The sequence below is a fragment of the Botrytis fragariae genome, assembly GCF_013461495.1.
Source record: "Botrytis fragariae strain BVB16 chromosome Unknown tig00000006, whole genome shotgun sequence".
Taxonomy (NCBI): domain Eukaryota; kingdom Fungi; phylum Ascomycota; class Leotiomycetes; order Helotiales; family Sclerotiniaceae; genus Botrytis; species Botrytis fragariae.
In genome coordinates this window covers 60,591-79,984 of record NW_023500988.1, presented here as the reverse complement: position 1 = coordinate 79,984, position 19,394 = coordinate 60,591, and the positions used below count along the sequence as shown (strand labels likewise).

Sequence of the window (19,394 nt, the reverse complement as noted above, 5' to 3'; positions counted from 1 at the left end):
TTGAGTTTGCACACTGTCGAACCTTTCCTTGTGATTCTTATACTGTTCTACTAAATAGAAAATCGATTACAATTAGTCCGCCTCCACGGCAGTGGCTCCTGGAGGGCCATCGGAGCGTCATGACGCCTGAAGTTAGGAATAGCTTGATGTCACTCTATTCTCTATAGAAATGTGGCAGACTGAATAGACATTCTCGTTCCTTTTGAACGTTCCAACTCGTGAATTTGTGTGAGAGGATTTTATTTCAACGGCCGTGTCGAGTTCTAAGTAAACACATGACTCGTGAATGACATACCTGTCTCGTGCGCTATTTCATCAAAGTTCCTCTAGCAAAGATTTGAGGGGAAGATTTGGTTTCATCTATTGCCGACGCGCATGTGTAGGGACTAGGTAAGAATCCAGCTTAGGGTCACGAGGGAATATATAAACGCTACTCCACATTTCAACAACACCCCTCCACATGTACCCCCACACCCCACTCTCCCACTCTAGTGTTCTCCCGTTAACGACTACCGCTCGCCCAATTTTTGGCAACGTCTCAGTACCTATCTGGAGATAAGTAGCCGATCTAGCCAATCTCTCACAAGCTCGCGCGTAACCTTCCTCAATTGATTGACGGATAATCAAACATTTAGCTAATCGACGCATAATGATGCAAGCACCCAAGAGTCTTTATAACTTACTATCGGGAAAAAGCGGGGTTGGAAATCTGGGGTCTTTAAATTCTCCCCCAGTCGGGAGTTCAGTATACCCCGCGGGGACGCTCCATATGTTAGCTTCGTATCTTCATCGTCCCGAAGTATTCCACATAACACATGGGGAATTACTCAATTTATATGATTTTCTATACTAATTACCGACTCCATTGCCTTTGTTTAACCGCTCGCTCATTGCCAAGTTTCAACGCCGATGAGGTGGAGACGAGGATTGATTTATCGCGCGTCTTTTGAGTTCTACTCAATTGTTGGTGACACTACATAATCTGTCTCGAAAAGTCACATATAGAGGGGCTTTTCACTTTTCACCGTTTTCCTTCTTCTTCTTCTCCTGGAAATCAAGATAGAGGGATAATAGAACCATGGATCAAAACAAACAAGGAGAGGGAGAAGTAACTCATCTCGAGGATCCTCCAATTCAACAAGGGAATCACCAATTCGACACCCTTTCTCCGCAATCTTCATTACCACCATGGAAGCCATTGCAGAGGAAACAGCCAGAGGGTGATACAGCTCTTGCTTTATTTCAGGATACGGAACAATTGCATCAAGCGATTGACCCCGTCGAAGAGAGGAAATTGATTAAGAAAATCGATATGGTTATTTTACCATGTTTAGCTGTCTGCTATATGTTCTACTACGTATGTCATTGTTTTCACCCTCAAACTCCGCTTTTGTTCTTTTCTTTTCAATAACAAGAACAATTGCTAACACGATTTAGATCGATAAAACCACCCTTTCATACGCCGCCATCTTTGGAATAAAAGATGATCTTCATCTCGAAGGGACAAAATACTCCTGGCTTTCAAGTATCTTCTATTTTGGCTGGCTCGCCTGGGCCTTCCCCACCAATTATCTGATGCAAAAGTTTCCGGTCGCGAAATACCTCGCTTTCAATATCTTTATGTGGGGTGCTCTTCTTATGTGTCAGGGTGAGAATTCCTTTCCCTATTAAGATTGAAGCTGGGACTCTCTTCCTCGTCATTCATATCACTAACCTTCAACAGCTGCCGCACGCAACTTCACCGAACTCGCCGTTCTTCGCGCCCTTTCCGGTGCCGCAGAAGGCTGTAGTGATTCTTCTTTCATGATCATCACATCCATGTGGTACACGCGACGCGAGCAACCCATCCGAATCGGCCTCTGGTATTCCGCTAACGGTGTGGGAATTGCACTCGGAGGGCTCATCGGATACGGAATCGGAAATATCCGCGGGTCTTTAGCGTCGTGGAAATATGAGTTTTTGATCGTCGGGGCCTGTTGCTGTATTTGGGGAATTGTCTTGTGGTTCTTCTTACCCGATAGTCCTGTTACGGCAAGGGTGTTGAGTATCGATGAGAAGCGGATGGCGGTGGAGAGATTGAGGGAAAATCAAACGGGAGTGGAAAACAAAACCTTCAAGTGGAAACAGGTAAAAGAATGGGCGGGAGATTATAAAACTTATTTGTTCTTCTTGATTGGACTTGTGGCGAATATTCCGAATGGAGGAATTAGCAATTTTGGTACCTTGATCATCAAAGGGTTTGGATACTCAACGTGTAAGTTTCCCCTTCTTTTTATTTTTGTTCGTTTTCCTTGCGATTGTTGTCAAAAACCGTAAATGGATATATGAATCTTGACTAACAAACAAAAGTGATAACAACCATCATGCAAATCCCTTACGGTGTCCTCATTGCCTTCAGTATCCTCCTCTGCGTCTTTCTCAACGATCGCTTACCTCCCAATAACCGCTGTATCATGATCCTCATCTTTCTCCTCCCCAACATCACGGGCGCATTCGGACTTCAATTTCTTCCTCAGACTCACCAGGTTCCTCGTCTCATAATGTATTACCTAACCGGACCCTACAATGCCTCGTTCGTATTATTACTCTCCGTACTGTCAGCCAATACCGCGGGACATACAAAGAAAATCCTCACGAACGCGACACTTTTCGTAGGTCTTTGCGTGGGAAATATCTCCGGTCCATTCTTTTATAAGAGTTCTCAGGCTCCGAAATATCAATTAGGAATATGGAGTATGATTGTGTCGCATTTGGCGGAAGCCGTGTTGATTATAATTTTGAGATTTTTGTTGAAGAGGGAAAATGAGAAGAGGGATTTGCAGCAAGGAATTGATGTGGCCAGTGGAGTGAGAGAGGGGCGGGGAGATGAATTTGCGGATGAGGATGAGGAGGAAAGAAGAAGGAGGGATTTGGATGATACTGCTTTTGCAGATTTGACAGATAGGGAGAATGAGAACTTTAGGTATATTTTTTAAAGGATAGATGTTGATGGGGTGGATTTGAAGAGGGGTAAAGGAGACTGGTGACAGGTTCCAGAATATCCATGGATTGGATGAATATGAACACATGAGCACGGAGATATTTGGAATGGTAAATCCACTCTATATAGAAGAGGATATCATAGACCAATAAATCAATTCTCATATTAATGAAATCCCAGACTAAAGATTTTGAAATGATCATTCTGTACTGTTTCAAATCCATCTGCTTCACAATTCTGACATGAACTTGTGACGAGGTAGAAACAATACATCATCTTTAGATTTGAAATCAAAAAGGAATTCGACAGCGCACAAGACTGAAGTATGAGATTGAACTACAATATACATAGATACCCGGCAATAAACTTCAAAAATCAAAGAACACACCTACTTACCTTGTCCATAACTCCCCTCATCCGCCCCTCCCCATCCTTCTCCCTCTTCCTCCCCGAATGCTCAAATATCAGCCCTTCATCAAAACACAAACGATCTTCAAAGACTACCGGTAACTTGTAAGTCCCCCCTCTTTCTCATTCTTAAATTATCCCTCCGCTCCCCGAATGTAAAAAAATGAAGAGCTTCCCATTATCCAGTCATGCAGTCGATGGAAGGCCAGGTGTTCACCTGGAGTCTTGTTGCACGTCTCACTTTCAGGTATTCCGATGATATTGAATTAATGTTTGCTTGGGATGATGCTTCTTGAATATACTCCCGCAAAATGTCCTTCTGAGGGGAATGAATTTACAGGCAATCCCTTCCTTAATATTCAAGGACGTCGTTAATTGAACATCTCATTTCCTCTAGATTCCCAGATGCTTGAGATATTTCGTAAATCTACCTTACGAATCCCTCATTGATGGGAGCAGGTAGATATATACATACACACAGGGCATCACGTTACCACCACGAAGAGGTTTTTGTTGCATGTCTCACCTCCGAAATTTCCGGAGAAGTGCCAGAATAACACTGAAAAGGGGTATGTGTTTCTTGCGTTTGTCTTACCCGAGTACTCCTTCCAAGGAGTTTCAATATGTGCGCACCCAATCGTATCCAGCGCTTCTCATCACCACAACCCAAGGAATATTTGTTGCACATCTCATCCGAAGAATCCGGTTCATAAATGAAAGTCAATAGCATAATGATGCTGTTTCTTGCCACAAATGCTTCTCTTCTACATCTTATTTCCGAACTTCCCGGAAAGAATCTTAGTATATGTGAAGGGTAAACACCGGATAGCAACTAGAAGACTTGATAGATATTTTGTTGCGTGTCGCATCCCCGAGCTTCCCGGTTGCAGTTACTTCGAAGACTGTTCAATCCTTCAAAATCGTTTGTTGCATATCGCATTCCGGATTTCCCGGGCATAATATAACGTATTAGAAAAGTATATGTGGTGAAGATTTATGGTACATCCCATCTTCCGAGAGTTCCGGTACCTAGTTTGAGGATGTTACCGCTAGGTCGACAATGCGATAAATGTATATATATAGCAAGAAGAAAGAGATTGTGCTGGACAAACAAAAGTCATAGTCCATTTCAAGAGAGATGACACGATCATCCATGGATGGAAGTCTCCTTCAACGAATAGTCTCACTGATCGATCAGATCGATCAACCACTTTCGTGAACAGAGATCACGTGAACATGTACTATTCATATCATGCGGCTAGAGATTTTGAGTACTACTCATTGTCTATTCACGTCCAAACTTAAGCCACCGAAACGCACGCTTTAATGAGACGATGTTTCGAAGATAAGATGACTCGACATCTTGAGGTTTTGCAACATTGATTGAAAGCTTGAATAGCTTCATCATCAAAATTAAGCCGAAATATTTGTCTGGACTTTGCGTTTTGTCTTGGTTCTCGATTCTGTAACCACCCAAGCAGCACCCCTCAAACAAAAAAGAAAAGGGATCAGCCAAGAACGCGGGGCATTGACATTATAGATTGACAATGGGGTACCGGTCTCGAGCCGGGACATGTCGTTCATGATACCGAATTACGAAATTAGCCAATTGATCGACACATAGCGTTGCGACGATTCTTCCACAGATGGCTTGGATTCAAAGCAAAATCTAATCGTGGTTCGCGACGTGCGATCCGAATCTGAGTACTAATGTATGAGATGAAAACTCTTCATTATCCGCATATTGCAGTGGCAATAAAGCACAGAGCTAAGAAGGTATTCAGATGTGCTTTGGTCCTTCAATAACTTAAATATCTCGGGCCACGGAAGAAAATAGGGAGTATTTGAGGTTGAAAAGTCTGATGTTAGTTAGGGTTGCCAAGGGTTGTTCGGCGTAAGACCATCTTTGCGCGAAAAAGTGTATTAAGTTATTAGTCAGATCGACTGTAGGGCGTAGAAAGGTATTCATGGGTTGCAATTGGAGAATTTCACACTCGCGTCGAATTTCCATCAAAAAAACGAGAAATCGTTTTCCAGTGTGGTAGTCAATTGCATCCTGATGAAGAGGCTTATTAATCATATTAATCATTTGATGGTAAACAAAAAATCCAAAAATAAATCATCCCATCTCATTGTTCTTGAGAAATCCAATTCGGAACATTTTATGCTATGCGTTCATTTCATATTCACATGTATATCATGTATATGTATAGATTATCTCATCAAACTATTGATGTCGTCGTAATCAAATTCTATCACATCCATGCATGGGAGTAGATCATAAATCTCTACGGAGCATGCTTGTTTGACTTTTCACTTGACATAGCCTCCAGGGGGAGTTCCATGTCGTTCCCTAGGTAAGCTTCCCTTGGAAAATCCCTGGCCAGAACCAGGTCAAAACTGTGGGATCACGGGTAAACTAATAGATACATGTATCCATAGTACCGAGTAAACAATGGTTCATCCATCAATCACTGATGAACGGGATCTAGAAGAAGTGGTAAAGGAGGTCTGGACTATTTGAGAGATTCTCGATTGCCTTCTTCTGAGTCCTAAGTCGGAGTCTTGAAATTTTCAAATGCAAACAAATGAAGATCATACAATATCATGCAATACCATAGAAATTGTGAGGTTTCATTACCGGTGTAATATGATGGGAATAGAAAAGACGAAATGAAGGGGTTTCACAGCTTTTTATATATCGTTGTATTTTGACATCTAGAATCCTGTCTGTGATTTCTCAAAATGAACGTGATTTGAAAGTGCCCCAGAAAAAGATTGGACACACAAGACATTTCAAGGTTCGAGAACAATTGAAATCTTTTCGTGATTCCTGTTCCGAAATGAAGATGTTCGAACTTCAAACCGAAGGCAAATAAGGAAAGCAAAGCAAAGTAAAAATAGAAATGAATGACGACTCACGAGGCAAGCTAGCTACCATTCGTTCATTGGGTTGTCACGGGGAAGTGAAAGGAATGGCAATGAATCAAATACAATAAATCAACATGTTGGTTTTATACTTTGGCAATAAGAAGTGCGCCTGTGTATCTCAGGAATACTAAGAAAGCTTGAGGGATGATTTATTGACCTAGTATTGATGCGATATGTTGGAAAGTCTACGTAGTCATGATTACCTACCGGCATCTGTGTGTATGATTTGCTGCTTATGGATACGAGCAAGTTGTCTTTGCTCTCTTTGGCTACGACTTGGGTATCGTGCTCCTATTTTAAGGTTTCCTATACGAAAAGATGGGCGTTATAGGCATGAAGTCAATCTTCTCGCTACTTGGATGTTGGAGTACAGGATAAAAATATGTCTTTACCATGGGATGAATCATGAAGCAATGAGGATTGTACGAGGGCGGCGATGGACGTCAAACATACTTACTCTGTAGGTCTTTGGAGGCCTTGGACGGTGATCATCTTGGTCCCCCTTCCTTTCCCCTAATATCAACGTGTACTTACACACCAACATGATTATCCGAGCCACCATCAAAGTATTATGCAGAGATGAAGTAGTCAACGCAAAACTAATGCAGGTCCCAAAGCATGCAAAATAGTAGTACACGATGGAATTTCATTCGTCAGAGTGTCGGTATGGGTGGAAGTACGGAAGTGTTTCTCCTTTTCGAGCCATTTCTAACTTGGCACGATTCGTTTCTTTTTTGCCCCAGATGTCCAAGAAACCGGCAGGAGAATTTCCAACTTGGCATCGATCGTGTTTACTAACTTTACGGTACGAGGTATTGATTGCAGACATTTGATTTAATCCAGAAAAGGAAATGCACCATGAATTAATCCCCTGAGAAATGAAGTTTGATTGGAGGATGGGGAGATAAATAATGGTCCAAAATCGAAAGAAGTGGCTCTTGCTTATCCTGGCAGCCACCTTGCTAGGTTACCTGTCAGGTACGATGTAATTTTTTATGGTTCGTCCAACCACGCACCGAAGCAACGAAGCAACGAAGCAGCGAACCAGCGAACCAGCGAGCCAGCCAGCCAACCAACCAACCTTGGTAATAAAGACCTCTTCGAGACCTCCACCATCCATCATCCACCATCCACCCTCCACTCACCACATCCCCTGCCTTTTCTCCTTACTTGCATGTTCAATCCTCAATCCCCTCCCTCCTTCCCTCCCCCCCCCCCAGTTTTTCCTTACCAGGTTGATTCCCCAATAAATAATAATATGTAATTGAAGCCTTTTCTCTCTTCCTTCTATTCCATTCCAGATCTCTCTCATTCCTCCTTCTTTAAGATCCTTAAAACACTCTTTAGACTCTAGATCTTTCCTCAATTATTCCAAGTCTCTCTCTTTAAGGTTGATAGTTGCCAGGTATTCCTTCTTAATTCACTACCACCTCCAAACTCAATTCTACACCATTCGTTATCCTCCATCGACTTTGACTTCTTCTACACTCACTCGCTCATCATAATCAAATCACTTTGTCGACTTATTCTCTCTTAATTGTGGAATTCATCATTCAGTTTATAACAACATCATACGTCTCGCTCCATTAACATATCAAAAACAAACAAACAAGCAAACAAACAATACCATCATAATTCATCATGCTCTCCAAGACTCTTTTCGCCGTTGCGGCTTCGCTCTCCACTGCAAGTGCTGTTAACCAAGGTTTCAACTATGGTGCAACAAATGCAGATGGTTCTTACAGAGTTCAATCTGATTTCCAAGATGCTTTCGAGACTGCCAACTCTCTCGTTGGTACCTCTGGTTTCACCTCTGCTAGATTATATACTATGCTCGTAAGTTGACGGAAATATTCCTCACATTCTCCTTCATGCTAACAATTTTTTTTAAAGCAAGGTGATACTACCGACCCAACTTCAGCCATTCCAGCCGCTATTGCCTCAGACACAACTCTTCTCCTTGGTTTATGGGCTTCTGGTGGAGCTGCCGGTGTTACTGCTGAGATCAACGCCCTCAAGGCAGCCATCACAAAATATGGTACCGCTTTCACTAGCCGAGTCGTTGGTATCTCTGTAGGATCCGAAGATTTGTACAGAAACTCCCCTACTGGTATCGCTGCCAACTCTGGTTATGGTGCCAACCCAGCCGACCTTGTCGACTATATCAAACAAGTTAGAGAAGCAATTGCCGGTACTGGTTTGAGTGGAGCTTCCATTGGACACGTTGATACCTGGACTGCTTGGGTCAACGGATCTAACAGTGCTGTCGCCGAGGCCCTTGACTGGGTTGGAATGGATGCGTAAGTTCAGCAGTCTGTCAATTTTCAATTTCATGACTAACATATTATTTAGTTACCCATACTTCCAAGATACTGAGGCAAATGGAGTCAGCGAAGGAAAGTCTCTCTTCAACTCCGCCTTAGCTGCTACACAATCTGCCACTGGAAAGACCGTTTGGGTCACTGAGACCGGATGGCCTGTTACTGGTGCTACTGCTGGTGATGGAGTTCCAAGTGCTGATAACGCCAAGACATACTGGGATGATGTTGGATGCCCTAACTTCGGAAAGATCAACATGTACTGGTACACTCTTCAAGATCAAAACGCTGCCTCATCCGTTACTCCATCTTTCGGTATTGTTGGTAGCACTTTGAGCACCACCCCATTGTTCGATCTCAGCTGTTCCAACACTACATCAAGCTCCTCATCAACTGCTTCTTCCAAGGCTACCAGTGGTGTTGCATCTATTGCTACTGGAGGATCCGTCGCCTCTGCTGGCTCTGGTCTTTCTCCTACCGGTATGGGTGCTGGTATCTCTGCTGTCTCAGGTGCCGCTTCCCCAAGTGGTACAGGTTCAGCCGGTGGTTCCCCAGCCGGTGGATCAACTAACGGTACCTACACTGCCTCTACCCTCAAGTCCTCAGCTGGATCAAGTGCTACTGGAACATCCGCCTCAGGATCCGGTTCATCTGGTTCATCTTCAGGATCTGCCTCTGGATCATCATCCTCTTCCCCATCCGAATCCACCGGTGGTGCAGCATCCCTTACCGGATCTGTTGCACTTGCCCTTGGAGCCGTCTTTGCCGTTGCAGCTGCTTTGTAAATGAAATGAGTTGTGTTTATGGGAAGAATGTGTGGTTTGCATTACATGGGTAGCATTAAAATTGGGGAATTATGGTATTATAGCTTTTGCTTTTTCTTTTGCGGCATTTTTTGGTGGTGAATTAATACCACAATGACCGGTCTTCATAGATGGAGTTTTTAAATTAAACAAGCATGAATTATAGTGGATGGATTCATTGTCACATTAGACAGCGGGACATTCCTTCTTTTACAAACAATGAAAAAGTATTGAACTTATGTGGTTTTAGCAATTGATGAGACTTGAGAAGTGATTTGTTGTTATATTGTGATAGCAATTCTATTTACATGTACAATTTGGTGAAGCAGTCTTGACCCTGAGGGATTGAACAATATATTCTACATTCTGTATCACCCACCCTTCACTCCTTTATTCGAAGAGCGCTTGAAACCTCGAACCTTTCATTGATGATGAAGGCCACGGTATCTAATCTTTTCCATAGATGTAGATGAAGTGTCGTCATAATCTACATGCCCACATTCCTTGCATTCACGATGGTAGAACGTGGGAGAGGTGGAACGGGATAGGAAGTGGAATGCGGGAATGGGAATGCGGGTAGTTACTTGCATTGATTAATAAATGAAGAGATAGGCGGGCTTGGCGTCGAGAGGGAGAGGGAAAGATTGTGATGGGCGTTGGAGGATAGAATATGGGGATTAATTTAGGGCTGGACCCTGGAGTGATGGAGGAAAGCAGAATTTTTAGGGGTATTAGGCGCCTACTACCTATGTAGGTATGTGAAATGGGGGAATATGCCTAGGGGGAGTATAAGGTTACATGGAAATTCCTAATCTAGGTATGACACGACACGTAGCTCTGAAGACCTTTTCATGAGCGCTTCTGATTGTGTATACTCGAGTGGTAATAAGAAATCTCATGATGTATTTCTACCAAGTATTTCAAGGAAACGATAGGCGCTATACTCACTGAATGCATGAGCGGGCAAGACGGGCGCCAAGGGGATGGTCTCGGGGGTTTAGTTGTTAGTCTGACGGATCGTCATTCAAGAACATTTGGGTTTTGCGAAGAGAATACCTAGCTAGTTAGGTAGGGTGATACACTTACATATCTAGTACTTACATGCACATATATGTTTGGAGAGATTTTCTCGATTGAACAAACACATCCATCCATTCATCTGTAAATGTAAATATGAAATCATTGAATGTTGAATCGAATATTGATGCAATGAACCCCGCTGTAGACGTAGGTATGTATCCAAGATCCACCACAGCTTTATCAGGGCCACTGTTTATCTTGTTTCCATCACCCCATAATTCCATCTACGACACGATACGATACGATGGGGATTTGGGAGATCCATGCTGAATGTTCAATGTTCCCGCCGAAAAAACTTTTAAGGTGTGTTATAACCTAGGAAAATAATGGAGTGCGAAGGATAAGCTTAACCAAAGCGCAATTAGGTGGACTCTGTAGGCTGGACTCTGCAATACGAAGACACAATACATAATATATCTAGGTAGTATCTAAAGGAAAGGATCTCAGGGACAGACGGATGAACGGACGGATGAGAAAAAGAAGGTTTTTTTTTTTTTGGTTTCTTGGCTTTGTGATAATATAAGGCTTGATGGTTTTGAAGGTTGACTAGAAAAGCTTGGAGAGGATAGAAAGGGCTTGGAAAAGCTTTTGTCGATGTTTGATAGACAACCTCGTGATTTTGTCGCAAACAATTGAATGTCTGTTGCTCTGCTGGAGGTTGTCACAAATATCATATTGTTAACGTGAACTATGAGTCCTTTCCATCCATCTGCTTTGTATTAAATGTTCCGCTAGCCCTCTAGAGACTACTACCGTGAAGGTGGATTAGATTGGAAGTAGAAGCCTTCGAGCGCAGCGAGCTATGGGGGTTTGGGGGCTTGCTCCCATAAAGGAAAGAATGTAATCTTTGAGAGAATTGATAAGGATGATTTCTATAATTGTATCGTCGACATAGATATCTATTGATATGTTCGGATGCATATCGTATTAAACTCTCGTGATATAAAATTGAATGAGAGGCTATGCCCAAGAGCCATGGCCCATAACATAAGGAAGGGAAGGATCCTATTAAAAAAACGTTCAGCTGCGAATCAAAAGAGAAAGCGCTACATGAACCTTGCTCTGCTTTGGGATTATCCTCCAATGAATCCATCTGAGATTATCTCACTACTAACTTCTCACTCATTACAACCAATCTTCTTCCTCCATCTTCCCTCTTCCCTCTTCTCTTTTCCCTCTCTCTTTCTTGACTCTATCGCACCTGTTCATCTCATCGTCTTATTGTCACTTACTTCTACAAGTCTTTCAATGACTCTCTTTCCATATTGATGGATTATCACCATAAGGGAAATTTGTAACATAAGAAGAAGTATTTGACGTCCATTCGTTTCTTAAATTGATTTGAACCTTTTTGGAAGGATACTTCTAAGATTGGGTGAATCCTACAAACCACTTAAGGATTCCCAACTTCAGCATCGACTCTTCCATATCTACAAACACACACGACGCACTGCATTCTACATACTGCACACTACACACTATCGAAAAACTTTGGACAAAATGCTTCCTACTTTCGCTTTATCGGCTGCGACGGCAGTTCTACTCGGTTCCTCAATGGTTAATGCTGAGATAGAATTAAACCTGGATGACGATAGTATGTTTGTTATGGTTTTCATTCGGGCATTCGAAAACGGTCTTTCACCCTACAGCCTTAGACTTGCTAACTAGAATTTTTGTTTTTCAACATAGCTTCAATTAAGAATGCGGCTGCGACAATCGCATACGATATGATGACATACTATAAGGGAAATCAATCGGGAGGAATACCTGGAGTTTTACCTGGACCTCCACCAGATCCTTCTTGGGGTTGTGAGTTTAAAATTCTTTGCTTTTCTTCTCTCTCCATTCTAGACTTTGCGCAAATGTAAATGCGACAGGAAAATAGGAATGTGGAACTGATTTTCATATCCATTGTTTAGATTATTGGTGGGAATCCGGTGCGATGTGGGGGTCTCTTATCGATTATTGGTATTATACTGGCGATTCCTCATACAACGATGATGCGATGGCGGGTATTCAATGGCAAACTGGGGCAAATAATGATATGATGCCTGCGAATTGGTCACAATCTATGGGAAATGATGATCAAGGATTTTGGGGAATGACAGCTATGACTGCAGCGGAAACGAAATTCCCGGATCCTCCTTCGAACAGACCAGGTTGGTTGGCTTTGGCTCAAGCAGTTTTCAATACTCAAGCTGTGAGAATTGATAATGCTACTTGTGGTGGAGGGTAAGCTTTTATGACTTGGAGATTGGGAGAGGGAATTGGGCTAATGCTTGATAGTTTACGTTGGCAAGTTTATCCATATCTTACGGGTTACAATTATAAGAACTCTATCGCAAATGGATGTTTCTTTAATATCGGGGCGAGACTCGCAAGATACACCAATAACGAAACATACGCCCAATATGCTGAAGAAACATGGAATTGGGTCAAAAGTGTGGGATACATGGACAAAGATTATAATATTTATGATGGTGCTCACATTGAAGAGAATTGTACGGATATTAACAAGGTTCAATTCTCTTACAATTCGGGAGTTTACCTACTTGGTGCAGCTACCATGTATAATCATGTACGTTCCTTTTCTGTTCTCTTTCCTCTCGATCTTTGATACCCTCAAATATTTATACTAACATGGGAGTAGACAAATGGCTCCGAAATTTGGAAAGAACGTGTCGATGGACTTCTCAATGCTACATTCAAAAACTTCTTCCCTACCGGTGATATCGCCTATGAAATTGCTTGCGAAGCAAAACTTTCATGTACAACTGACATGTTTTCCTTCAAGGCATTCCTCACTCGTTGGTTGGCCTCAACCACAAAAATGGCCCCTTACACTTATGATATAATTATGCCATACTTGAAAGCATCCGCAGTCGCAGCAGCAAAACAATGTTCAGGTTCGAGTCCATTTGCTGGTAGAACATGTGGATTGAGTTGGAGCAAAGGAACGGATTGGGATGGAACATCTGGTGTGGGACAACAAATGGCAGCCATGAGTGCTATTTTCGTAAATCTCGTTCAACAAACACTAGCTCCGGTTACGAACAGTACAGGTGGAACTAGTGTGGGGAATAGTGCGGCGGGTAGTGGAAGCACGACTAGTTTGGATGCTGTCAAACCGCCATCTACAGGAGACAGAGTGGGAGCTGGAATGGTTACGACGGTGGTTTTGGTAGGAATGACAGGAATGTTTGGGTGGATGAGTTTGTAAATTGGAAGGAAAAGGAAGGGGGGGATGGGGGGATCGAGAGATGGATATGGGAGAGGAGAGAGGGCAACGGAATAAGAATGGGGAAGGGAAAATTATGAAATGGAGTTGGGAAATTAATGTTTATTTTCTTTCTTTACGAGGATATGGAAGGATATGGGATAAGGTGTTTAAGCGTACAACATCTGCTGGGTTGGTGTGATTGATGGGAAAGGATGGATATGACATGAGATGTTGAGTTGGTGGTTACAGTACTGGCTGTGAATTCTTGTATTGCATTGTTTTTGCGTGCATATACCCCATACATTGCTTTACTAAGAGGTACACACAGAGAGGATGAATCGGCGATAAAGGATTGGTGATGAGAATGAAAGGATTGGATGGGATGGGATGGAATGAATAAATGAGATTTTAAAAAAAATATATCATTTTGATAAATTGATGCGTAAGATGTTGTGAGTATGATGCATGGGTGGGAAAACAGGGCGGATAATTATTGATTTGTTCGTTTGGAAACTCTGAGGGCAAGGTGGTGAGGGAGGATGGGTGAATTTTGGAAGAATGTGGATCCTGGAGAATTCATTTGGTGGATTGGGATTTTTCGGAGAGGAGAGGGGAAGTGGGACATGTGAAAGATTGGTTGGGCGGTTGGGCGATGGGATGGGATGGAGGGGATGGCGAGGATAGGATAGGATGGAGGGATTAGTATAGGGATGAATGGGTTGGGTCATGTTTCGGAAAATGAAAGGGGGGAGAGGGGAGAGTAGAACAAGATGGGATGGGATGGGATGGGATAGAACGGAAAGCAATACAATAGGACGGGATGAAACGGGAAGTAAAAAGTCGCATCCAAAAGTTCGGGAGGGACGAAAGAAGTGCAGAGTTACCCAAGTAAAGTAGAGATTATTAATATTAAATGTTAAGTTCGAGAATTGTGGAGGGGAACCAATCCGGCTGGAGTTAACTCATGCACATGTCTTGCGCTCACATTGTGGCGCACGCGTCTGCTTGGTTTAAGGGGAGAGAGGGGAAGGAAGTGAAGCGAGGCAGGGTGAGGGTGGGACAGGTGATGAAGACGAGGGATTGTATTATGTCAATGAAAGAACGGGGCAATGGATTATTCGAGATCGTCTCTCGTCAATTTAGGGCGGGCTAGAGAGATTGAGAGTACGCTTGTTAATCTAGCATGATTCGCAAGTTTGAATTCCATGATTGCGGGGTGAAGTGAAGCATGCAAGAACCGCCTGGTATATTCAAGACATGTAGTATGTCAATCAGTCACTAGATGGCGTTCGTCTTTCATTAATAATAATACATTTAACTATTGATACATGAATAAATTCGCAACTCCTGTGATGATGAGAGATCACCCCAAAACCAAATAAGAGATATCTCTTGACCCAAAATGCTATCTGTAATGTATACATTGCAGGCCCCCTAGCCTGCGCTGTCCGGATTATAATCGAGGGTATTTTGATCCTTCCGTGCCCAAATTTTCCTTTCATTGACTCCCATACCCGGAAAGCTGGATATCTATGACTGGATCCTCTCGGATACCCTGAACGCCCGCTAATTTCAGATTTAAAAAGAGAAACCAAGCCCAAATACGCCCTGTATTCCCCAAGCCAATCATTCACTACTATTCTTCCTCCCTCTCGTTTCCCTATGCTCTACCATGGGCAATTCCGTGCTACACTTTCTCCCGCTAAGACTCATCTTCTGCACTAAAATAGACACTCTACGACTTAACCTCCGAAGAGGCGTATCCGGTCTATCATCTTCATTACCTCTCGACCCCTGTCCAGCTTCTCTGTTTTCTTCACTACCAGACCAAATTCCACCCATGACCACAGGTTTTGGGTCAACCTGATGCCTCACACCTTCACCACCAAAATTTAAATACACCGGATATAAAAGGGCTATCAAAAATAATACAAAAGGAATTACAAAAGAATATTGTATAGTATGGATTGTCCGCACACCAAAAAGAACAAAAACAAAAACACTTCCTCCAGTTGCTGATGCTACTACACACGCTGATGCCCACTTTGTATGTTTTCCCATGCCGCGAATGGTCAAAGAAAACACCAGTGGGAAAATCGGACCTTCAAAGAAAAAAACCAAAAGAGAGGATGCAGCGAGAAAAGATTGCGATATGTCGTTGATGGCGAAGATAAAAGCTGAAAATATGGTAAGGCAAACTAAAGCAATAAGCAATAGAATTCGTGGTGGGACCACTAAACAGAGAGGTGCGAAAACAAATCGACCGACAGCAAAAAGTCCATGACCTAAAAGTAGGTAATCTTCATCGTCATTTAGTGTGAAGAACGATTTGAAACTACCCGTTCTAGGGACAAATGAAATTAATAATGGTTTGAAGAATTCTGAAATACACTCCTGTGCTGCAACATAACAGAGTTGAGCAATAACGCCGATGACGAGAGTCGTATAAATAATTGATGTGCCTGTCCAGGGTAACTTTCTTGATGGGTATATTTCTAAAAGTTCCGCTTGTGCTTGAAGGTCGGCATCACTAGCTTCGGGTAGAGGCATGTAATAGAAGAATAGAGCGAGAATGACGGTAAAGAGGGCAATCGCGAGGTAGGCCCATTGAACATCGATTAAAGTCAAGTGTTCTGCACCATCAATTTGTACTCCGTTGAAGAAAACTTTCTCTGCCAAAGTTTGACTCACAAGTGATGCAACGGCTTGTATACTTTGCGCAAGCATCAATCTAAATTCAGCGTATTGCATTGGTCCACATAGAGCCAGGAATGGATTTGCAGCGGTCTCTAGAATCGATAAACCAAATCCAACAACAATACTGGACAGTATGAATCCAGTGTATGATGTTAGAACTGCGGAGGGCCAAAACATTAATGTGCCAGTCCCGTAGATACAAAGTCCCGAAATGAATGTAGCTTTGAAACCACTATGTCTCAAGACCCACTGTCCTACTGTTAGGGCTCCAATGACATAACCTCCAAAATATGCGGCAGATAATCCTATGGTTTGGCCGTCGGAGTAGTTGGCTAATGTTGCTATTTCGCGATTTAATCTATTGAGTAATCCGTACGAGAAACCCCAAAGGAAAAATAAAATGGTGACCATGATGCAATATTTGAAAGCTTCTCTTCCACGAGTCTTCATCATTGATTTTGGAACCCTCATATTGACAAATCCAAAGTAAGTGGTATTGGCTGTACGTGCTGTAGAATTTCGTCGTAAGGTTTCCAAAGCAAAAGCTGAAGGAGCCGTTAAGAATTCTGCCATATTGAGTTCTTGCTGCTCCATGTCTTCTCGATAACCTCCAGGATGAGTATCTGACAAAGGTGATAGAGGACTGTCTTGCAACGCAGCGTTTCTTGGTGGCAAATTATTATCGGCAGTGGCTAATTGGCCTTGGCTAACAATGGGTGGACTCGCAGACTCAAGGTTATCTGCCGTGCGGGTGTGCGATCCTGTTCTTCCGGATACTCGGTCCGCAAGCATCGCTGGTAATATTACTTTCATAAGTGGCTTCAAGGTAGGAATGCAAGCACATACGATTCCGACATTGACCTCAACAGCCGACCACATAAACGCAAGCGAGGCATTGTAGGCAAAATCGTCTCCTTCGCCGAGCTGCGAGTGAGCTAAAACAGATGTTTGAAAGTCATTCGAGGCTTGCTGTAGATAATAGATTCTGACAACGTCGACGATTGTAACGAAAATTCCCAAGGAGAAAGTGAAAACCAAAATCGCCTTTTGCCTTTGGGGAAGGTTCATTCCGGTAAGAACAGGAATCGGTAGAACCAATATGGCTAAATCTGTGATGATATTCACAGGAGCTGATGCCAGATAGATGGTGATGATCGATAGACATTTCGCATCCGTATCTGTCATCCACGCACCAGAAACAGGGCTACACTGAAATGCGTTGACAAAAGTAAGGACGATGCCATCTAAAACAGTAACGAGTAGGGTGATATATGAAGCCCACCTCAGGAGCTTTTGAGTATTTCGGCTTAAACGTAAATAAAAAATGAGAATTGAGGTCTTTGTCGCCATCAAACATGGATTCTGTAATAGGAGTCAGAAATTGCGCACTTAGTCCATGATCCAACAACCATAACTCACATAAAGTACTGTAAATGCATATTCCGCCTTTTTGAGGTGAGGGCCCCATTCTGCCTTGATGTCAGGATCGGGCTTTCCCAGGCCTTTAGTTGTTGCATAATCAATCGAGAAAGTTAACCCAAATGCAAAGAACTGTCACAAGGAATTATAACTGTTAGTAAATCCATCCATTCAACATGCTATTCCCCTCAGAAGAAATCTTATCTTACCCAAGAGAGTATGATAAACCAGTCATCCTGAGTTCTCTTTCTCAAAATTCCGAATCTAGAAACCAGTCTCGCTACAACAAATATGCTCGTAATAATAAAGGTAATGGTAGTGACCCAAAAAACCAGCTCACTGCGCGATTGTACGGGCTCTATTGATGTTGACATTGTATGTTTATGTATTTCGTCTCAAATCTATTCGTCTCGAGTTCGATTCCTAAGTCATTTTCCACTCCTAAGTCGAATGTAACGATATCCGTATTTCCATCCTCTGATGTACCCAAATAATATTGAAGTACGACTTTTCCGATCGGGGAGAGCTGCGCGCAATTGTATTCCCAATGAGGCGAGCAAACACAATTTGTGATGTATCCCCCCTCCTGCGATCCAATCTCTGCCTCCAATTCAACTCGCTGATTCGTATTCGTCAATGTCGAATTTTCGTTTTTCGATGGGATTACTTTTCGTGCGTGCCAACCAGCTTTCGAGATCGTATATGGCGCAAATGGTCCTACGCTATGATCGTTGTGAGTGTGTCGGAGGACAAGTAATGATGATTTGTTTTATTGTTGAATTATTTTCGGTGTAGATGTATATCGAAGTTGATGCGATAGGTGAATTGAGCTGCGGAAAGTCTGGACAGCAGGTCAAGTATAGACGATCATGACCTACCTACTCCGATCCTCTTTTCCCGATTCCCGGTTCCCAAGTGCCCACTCGCACGTTTGTGGGCATTTGCTAGTTAGTTCGAGGAGGTCGTTTTACCCCGGTATTTCCCACATCAAGGCTTTGGGATTTAACGTTATTAGCAGATTGGCAAAACAATAAGTTTGGATTGGAACCCAATCAACCATTCAGAACACAGCAAGACCTTGAATAGCCAAATTCCAGTAGTTCGGACGCCATTGCCGATTCGTTAACTTTATGGGGCGAAGCTTGGGAAATGAAGAGATTTTTGTTAAAGCCTTCTCACTTACAAGAGTCTTATGGATTGGATCATCTCCAATGAAAATTCGACAAACTTACATGTGAGCAAGTAAAAAGCAGCATCAACAAAGATTAAATATAAACCAAACCTTATTTGTCATTAGTTTATCTATAATTACCACTTGGTCGCGTAGTAGTAATGATAAACTGTTCACCATTAAGAGGTCGTGAATCGCGAAAAGATGCCCAGGTGATGGGAGGGGAATTTTCGGTCTTCAAAGAGAGTGACGATAGAATTGAAAAAAAGTTGATGAGTTTTGTGAGAAGTGACGTAAATGAATAAACTTCGATCCCTCGGTTAAGGCAAGTTATATGACCATTTCAAGATTAGTTTTCTATGGCTGC

At 42.6% G+C, this 19,394-nt stretch overlaps 5 protein-coding genes across 5 annotated transcripts; 3 read left to right on the top strand and 2 right to left on the bottom strand.

Annotated features, from left to right (window-relative positions):
- Positions 1-1,078: 1,078 nt before the first annotated feature.
- Bfra_001194 (putative mfs allantoate protein) lies at positions 1,079-2,975 on the top strand (the record flags this gene model as incomplete). The annotated part of the gene is made up of 4 exons (XM_037331632.1): positions 1,079-1,357; positions 1,438-1,648; positions 1,724-2,254; positions 2,350-2,975. The coding sequence occupies 4 exons, from the start codon at positions 1,079-1,081 to the stop codon at positions 2,973-2,975; spliced, it is 1,647 nt and encodes a 548-aa protein (XP_037195786.1).
- Positions 2,976-5,195: 2,220 nt separating this feature from the next.
- Positions 5,196-5,468, bottom strand: Bfra_001193 (uncharacterized protein; the record flags this gene model as incomplete). The annotated part of the gene is made up of 2 exons (XM_037331631.1): positions 5,196-5,292; positions 5,383-5,468. The coding sequence occupies 2 exons, from the start codon at positions 5,466-5,468 to the stop codon at positions 5,196-5,198; spliced, it is 183 nt and encodes a 60-aa protein (XP_037195785.1).
- Positions 5,469-7,960: 2,492 nt separating this feature from the next.
- Bfra_001192 (putative gpi-anchored cell wall beta endoglucanase protein) lies at positions 7,961-9,422 on the top strand (the record flags this gene model as incomplete). Its single annotated transcript, XM_037331630.1, has 3 exons — positions 7,961-8,155; positions 8,213-8,619; positions 8,672-9,422. The coding sequence occupies 3 exons, from the start codon at positions 7,961-7,963 to the stop codon at positions 9,420-9,422; spliced, it is 1,353 nt and encodes a 450-aa protein (XP_037195784.1).
- Positions 9,423-12,020: 2,598 nt separating this feature from the next.
- Positions 12,021-13,740, top strand: Bfra_001191 (putative glycoside hydrolase family 76 protein; the record flags this gene model as incomplete). Its single annotated transcript, XM_037331629.1, has 5 exons — positions 12,021-12,114; positions 12,210-12,329; positions 12,440-12,752; positions 12,807-13,098; positions 13,171-13,740. The coding sequence occupies 5 exons, from the start codon at positions 12,021-12,023 to the stop codon at positions 13,738-13,740; spliced, it is 1,389 nt and encodes a 462-aa protein (XP_037195783.1).
- A 1,626-nt stretch (positions 13,741-15,366) lies between these two features.
- Bfra_001190 (putative l-fucose permease protein) lies at positions 15,367-18,230 on the bottom strand (the record flags this gene model as incomplete). Its single annotated transcript, XM_037331628.1, has 3 exons — positions 15,367-17,799; positions 17,857-17,988; positions 18,066-18,230. The coding sequence occupies 3 exons, from the start codon at positions 18,228-18,230 to the stop codon at positions 15,367-15,369; spliced, it is 2,730 nt and encodes a 909-aa protein (XP_037195782.1).
- Between the last annotated feature and the right edge of the window lie 1,164 nt (positions 18,231-19,394).